At 45.5% G+C, this 5,835-nt stretch overlaps 1 protein-coding gene across 1 annotated transcript; it reads right to left on the bottom strand.

Moving 5' to 3' along the window:
* Positions 1–3,858: 3,858 nt before the first annotated feature.
* Positions 3,859–5,382, bottom strand: LOC148113260 (olfactory receptor 52P1-like). Its single transcript, XM_087894570.1, has one exon. The coding sequence runs from the start codon at positions 5,349–5,351 to the stop codon at positions 4,398–4,400; it is 954 nt and encodes a 317-aa protein (XP_087750696.1). The 5' UTR covers positions 5,352–5,382; the 3' UTR covers positions 3,859–4,397.
* Positions 5,383–5,835: the final 453 nt, after the last annotated feature.

Raw genomic sequence — 5,835 nt, forward strand, 5'->3', positions numbered from 1 at the left:
ATCCATCATCCTATTGAGTTGCAGGAACTGAAAATGCCTGGCCTAGTGAAGGAGGCGTAAGGCCGGCTCGATAGCAGGCTCCTAATATTTGAGGAGCTGTGGCAGACAGGATGGCATCAAGCGATTCCCCAAAGCACCCGAGGGCAGGGCAAGGAGTAGCACAAGGGAGATCCAGCCTGGAACTAAGGAGGAATTTCTTGATGATGAGAACAATTCATCAGTGGAATGGCTGCTCTCCAGAAAGTGTGGCTGCTCCACCAGTGGAAAGTTTCAAGACAGGTTTGGACAGCCGTTTGCCCAGAATAGTAGAAGGCCTTCTCCTCGGGCAGGGGTTGGACTAGAAGCTCTCCAAGGTCTTGTCCACTTTGCTTATTCTGTTACTGTTACTGTTACTGTAACTACCTTTCAGGGCAAGGTATGTGGTGCAGAAAGGAAAGAACAAAGACTAAGCCAAGAATGAAAGGCAGCAGAGAAGGAGGAAATATAATTAAAGCAAAAACTCATTCCTTCCAGCTTTTGATTTAATTTGATTTGATTTATTTGATTTATATGCCGCCCTTCTCCAGAGACTCAGGGGGGCTTACAAGGCGTTAAGCAATAGCCTTCATTCTTTTGTATATTTTATACAAAGTCAGCTTATTGCCCCCACAAACTGGGTCCTCATTTCACCTACCTTAGAAAGGATGGAAGGCTGAGTCAACCTTGAGCCTTGGAGAGATTCGAACCAGCAGAAATTGCAGGCAGCTGGTCTTAATAACAGGGTGCACTAAACCACTGTACTATCAAGGCTCTTTTGTAGTGCAGCATTGCTTTCCCACCTGTTTCTTTAAACTCCAGCCAATCAGGAGTTTCTTGGGCTTCTCTTCCTCTGCCTACACCCACACAGGCCTATATATACAAAGGGATATAGAGGGGGTTGATCGACACTGAAGAAGTTCATTGAGGAGGCTGGGTCATAGGGAGACAACAGGAGAGAGAGAGAGAGAGAGAGAGAGATCCTGCCCTCTCCCTATGACTGAATAAGAGAATATAAAAACAAATAGTCAAAAAAGAAAAGAAGTGATTTCCAATCTTCTTTACAGCAGTTGCAAACAATCGTATCCTCATTCTTTCCTCATTAAATTGACATCGTAATTCTTTCCACATTCAGTTAGAATCCTGCATCCAGTTTTGGTCACCATATTATAAAAAGAAGTTGAGACTCTAGAAAGAGTGCAGAGAAGAGCAACAAAGAGGATGAGGGGACTGGAGAATAAAACATATAAAGAACAGTTGCTGGAATTGGGTATGTTTAGTTTAATGAAAAGAAGGACCGGGGTGACATGACAGCTGTCTTTCAATATTTGAGGGGCCGTCACAGAGAAGAGGGGGGTCAACCTAGTCTCCAAAGCACCTGAAGGCAGAATAAGGCGCAATGAATGGAAACTAATCCAGGAGAGAAGCAACCTGGAATTAAGGGGAAATTTCCTGACATTGAGAACAATTAATCAGTGGAACGACTTGACTCCAGAAGTTGTGAGGGCTCCAACACTGGAAGTTTTAAAGAAGAGATTGGACACCCATTGGTCTGAAATGGTGCAGGGGGGTGAACTTGAAGACCTCCAAGGTCCCTTCCAACTCTGTTATTCGATTCTATCCTATCAAAAAGCTCTTCCATGGCATTTATATGGAGCTATTCTTGCTTCTTTCCACAACTATTCATAAAAGAGAATATTTGACGCGAGGGGTCCTTGGTGCTCTCTGAGCTTACTTGTTTCATGACCCAAACTAGGGAACCTCACCAGAGCTAGTGACCCCTCACAACTATTCATTCTTTGCACTGCTATATTTGCTGTTATTTGCATATCTAATAATACTTTCTCTATTCATTTTTCCACCTTTGGAACACATGGCAGGTGGCGAATGCTTCTCTGTGGGAGGAGCTGGTTCCATCTGCTTTGAAAGAGGTGGTTGTCCATCCCCTCCTTCAGAGACTGTTGTGCAATTGGCTTAAAAGGAGAGGCAGGGCAAGAATGGCTGGTGGTAAATGATTTTGGATTGAAGACAAATGCAAGTGACAAGGTTAAAAAAAAAGGTTTAGTCATACAGAGGTGAAAGGGTGAAAGGATCAAAATACAAATGGAAGGATGAGGGAAGGGGTCAAGAGGAAGGGGTAAACCAGGAAACCTTAGTTGCCTGGAATTAATGAGATGAAAGACAGAAGGAGAGAGAGAGAAGTGAGAAATTGAAAGAAGAAAAGACACAAAGGGCTGGAAGGTAAAAATAAAACTGGTCGTGGGACAAATATTTATTTATTTATTTTATTTATTTCTTTTATTTTATTTCTTTTTTTATATATACAATTTTATTGATTTTTTTTACACAAATAAAATATAATAACAATTCTGTTTAACATCGGATTCGCAGTGTTTATACATATATACATGAATAAGTGTCTGGTGTCATTTGTACTATACATTTCTAATTAATTTCTGCACCTTTTGTTTCTTCCTTAATTCTATCATTTATCCATTCGTACCATCTTCCCCACACAGTATCATAGTCAGAATTTTCATCGTCATTTATCTCGTGAGTTAATTTACTTATCTCTGCACACTCTAATATTTTGTTAATTATAAGGTCATCTGGTGGTAGGTCTTTCTTTTTCCAGTATTGAGCGTATGCTAGTCTGGCAGCTGTAGTTATGTGTATTAGGAGGTGGACCTTTTCCTTTCCGTACCCTTTCTTTACCATTCCCAGGAGAAATATTTCTGGATTCAGATCAATGTCTTCTTTAAGTATGTCTTTCAACCATCTCCGAATTTTGCTCCAGTACCTTTTTGCTTCGGGGCATGTCCACCACGTATGAAAGAAGGTGCCATGACCATGGCCACATTTCCAACAATTTGGCTGCGCATTGGGGAACATCTTTGCTAGTCTTGCAAGTATTTTATTTTATTTCTATACCGCCCTTCTCCTGCGTGACTCCGGGCGGTGTACAGCCAAGATAAAACATTGCATATAAAATTTAAAAACAATTTAAAAAACAATTAAATAATTTCGGCCCAAGATATTAAAAACAACCCAATTAAATCCAAATTCAATTAAAAAACTGAGGGGATGGAATCAAATAAAAGCAGAAGGGGAGGGAGAATTACAGTGAAGGGTCTTTGTGTAAATTCCATTCTGCTTTTAATTTCTTTGGCTTAGTAGTTCTTATTTTTTTTTTATGCTCAGGTAACAATGAATAGTGTGAGGGGGGTTCGATGATGGAGGGGCATCTTTTACTGACCAATCCAAGACAGGCCCCTCTGCTCAGTGGGCAAAGAGTGTCTCCCCAGTGATGGGACCCCCAACCCCTGGCCTGTGACCCACCAGGAACTGGCCACACAAGCAAGATAAGCTCCATCTGTGCATGCACAGGATCCAGGCAGTGCCCAAAACCACGTGGCTCCCTGATCCATGGAACAACCACCATTGGTCCCTGGCACCCAAAAGGTTGGGGGCTGCCGGTCTAGATCACCCTGAGCTGCTCTCCCCAACTGATAGGCTGCCCGTGGAAGGGCCACAAACGCAGCAGGTGACAACAAAGGGTGCCAGCTGTGGAGAGCTGCAGCCATTCTTCCCCTTTTATGGCTTTCTCCAGGAGGGGGAAGAAAAGAGGGAGATGAGCTCCATGTTATATGGACCCCTGGCCTTCAGGACTGACAGGCACCTTCACCTGGAGATGGGTTGCAAGGGAAGAGTTGTGAGCTGCTTGTTAGTTGTGGCCTCACTGGTTGGTTAGAATATCTGGTGGACCTGAAGACGAGAACCTGCAAAACTCTTGTTAGGGGTCCCAGATTGTCTGGCAGGACCACTTGCGAGCCCCTGGCCAAAGGAGATATTTATGGTTGATCACCTATATTATAAGAACGTCAAGAAATTATGCAGCAGGAGGCCAGGTTATCGACATGAACCGTCTAATGCTATACAAGTACATTTATTTAACATTTGCATGTACAGCAGACAAGATGGTCAGGCAAACAGGAGCATCATGAGGAAAATCACTGACAGCACACAGAGCACACACAGAAAGGGAAACGACACCTACAGCAACCAGTCATAGCACAGATTGCCTCACGCAGGAGGTGGCGCTCTCCAGCCAATCAACTACGGCCACCTGTTCTGGCCCATTGCACATTTCCCTGTTCCAGCTACTAAATTTAAATATCCTAACAGAATATTGCCAGACTGTGTGGCTTCCCTTGGGAGACACCAGAAAGACCCAACAGAGGCTAGGCAGATATTTCTTCCTCCAAACCGACCCTAAACTGCAAAGTCTCCTTCCTCTCCTTCGGTTGGACATTGCAACGTGTGCAGATCTTCTCTGGTAAGAGACACATCGCTGCAACAGTGCTTGGGAAGGTCATGAGACATCATGAAGAAAAGAGTCCCAGCACCCTGTCCCGGATCTTCTTGGTCCGTAGGCCGTAGATGATGGGGTTCAGTGCAGGTGGAACTATGAGGTAGACGTTGGCAATGAGGATGTGGACAGAATGGGGGACGTTGTGGCCAAAGCGGAGGGTGAGGAAGGAGAAGAAGGCCGTAGTGTAGAAGATGAGTATGACACAGATGTGGGAGCTACAGGTGCCCAGGGCCTTGAAACCAGCTTCTTTGGAGGGCAAGTGGCAGATTGTGTGCAGGATCAGACCATAGGAGAGGCTGATGAAGCAGACATCGAAGCCCCCAATCAGGAAAGCCACGGTGAGGCTGTAGCCCCCACTGGCCGCTGTATCTGCACAAGCCAGCTTCAGCAGAGCCATGAACTCGCAGTAGCTGTGGACAATGACCTTGGACTTGCAGAAGGGCAGCCGCCCCACCAAGAATGGGTGTGGGAGGAACAGCACCAGCCCCCTAACCACCACGGCCAGCCCCACCTTGGCCAGGAGGGCGTTGGTGAGGACAGCCGTGTGGTGCAGGGGGTTACAAATGGCCATGTAGCGGTCATAGGCCATGGCCAGGAAGAAGCCAGACTCCATGGAAGTGAAGGAGTGGATGAAGAACATCTGGGCCAGACAGGCATGGAAGCTGATGTCCTTCTTGCCAAACCAGAGGATGGCGAGCAGCTTGGGCAGGGTGGAGGAGGAGAGCACCAGGTCTGTGAGGGAGAGCATGCCCAGGAAGAGGTACATGGGCTTGTGTAGGCTGGGCTCCATTTTGATCACCAGCAGGAGGCCAACGTTGCCCAGCAGAGCCACCAGGTACATGGAGCAGAAAGGGATGGAGAGCCAGCTGTGCAGGGACTCCAGCCCTGGGATGCCCAGGAGGGTGAAGGTATCATGGAGCGTGGCCGTGGCATTCATGGGGGCACCAGAAATCATGTGCTGCATGGCACACCTTCATCTGCAGAGCCTCGTCAGTCAAAGTGACCCTTGGGCAGAAGGAAAGGAGATGACATTGGGGGAGGGGAACACAGAGGATGGCCATGACTGTGGACATAGCAACCTCTCTGTGACATAGCAGAGGTTGAAAGATAGATAATGATAGACATAGACATAGTTAGATGAATAGCTAATAGAAAGAAAGATAAATATAGATAGATCAATAGATAGACATGATAGATATAGAAAAAAGGAAGGAAGGAAGGAAGGAAGGAAAGAAAGAAAGAGAAAGAAAGAAAGAAAAAGGAAGAAAAAGAAAGAAAAAGATATGGATAGGTAGAGAGACACACAGAGATATTAGTGGAGTCTGGTGGGTTGGCTCTAATATCTGTTGGGTGAGAATTTCTGCACCTATAAGGCTGCCTTGAGAATTCTTTATCTACAAAACCCCAGAAGAAGGCTATGGCAAACAATATCCATCATATTTTGCAAA

Source organism: Pantherophis guttatus, chromosome 5, assembly GCF_059756535.1.
Source record: "Pantherophis guttatus breed Tessera chromosome 5, ASM5975653v1, whole genome shotgun sequence".
Classification (NCBI taxonomy): domain Eukaryota; kingdom Metazoa; phylum Chordata; class Lepidosauria; order Squamata; family Colubridae; genus Pantherophis; species Pantherophis guttatus.

What these genes read in the sequence shown, in the direction of transcription:
- LOC148113260 (XM_087894570.1), bottom strand. Translation starts at nt 5,351, where the DNA reads ATGCAGCACATGATTTCTGGTGCCCCCATGAATGCCACGGCCACGCTC.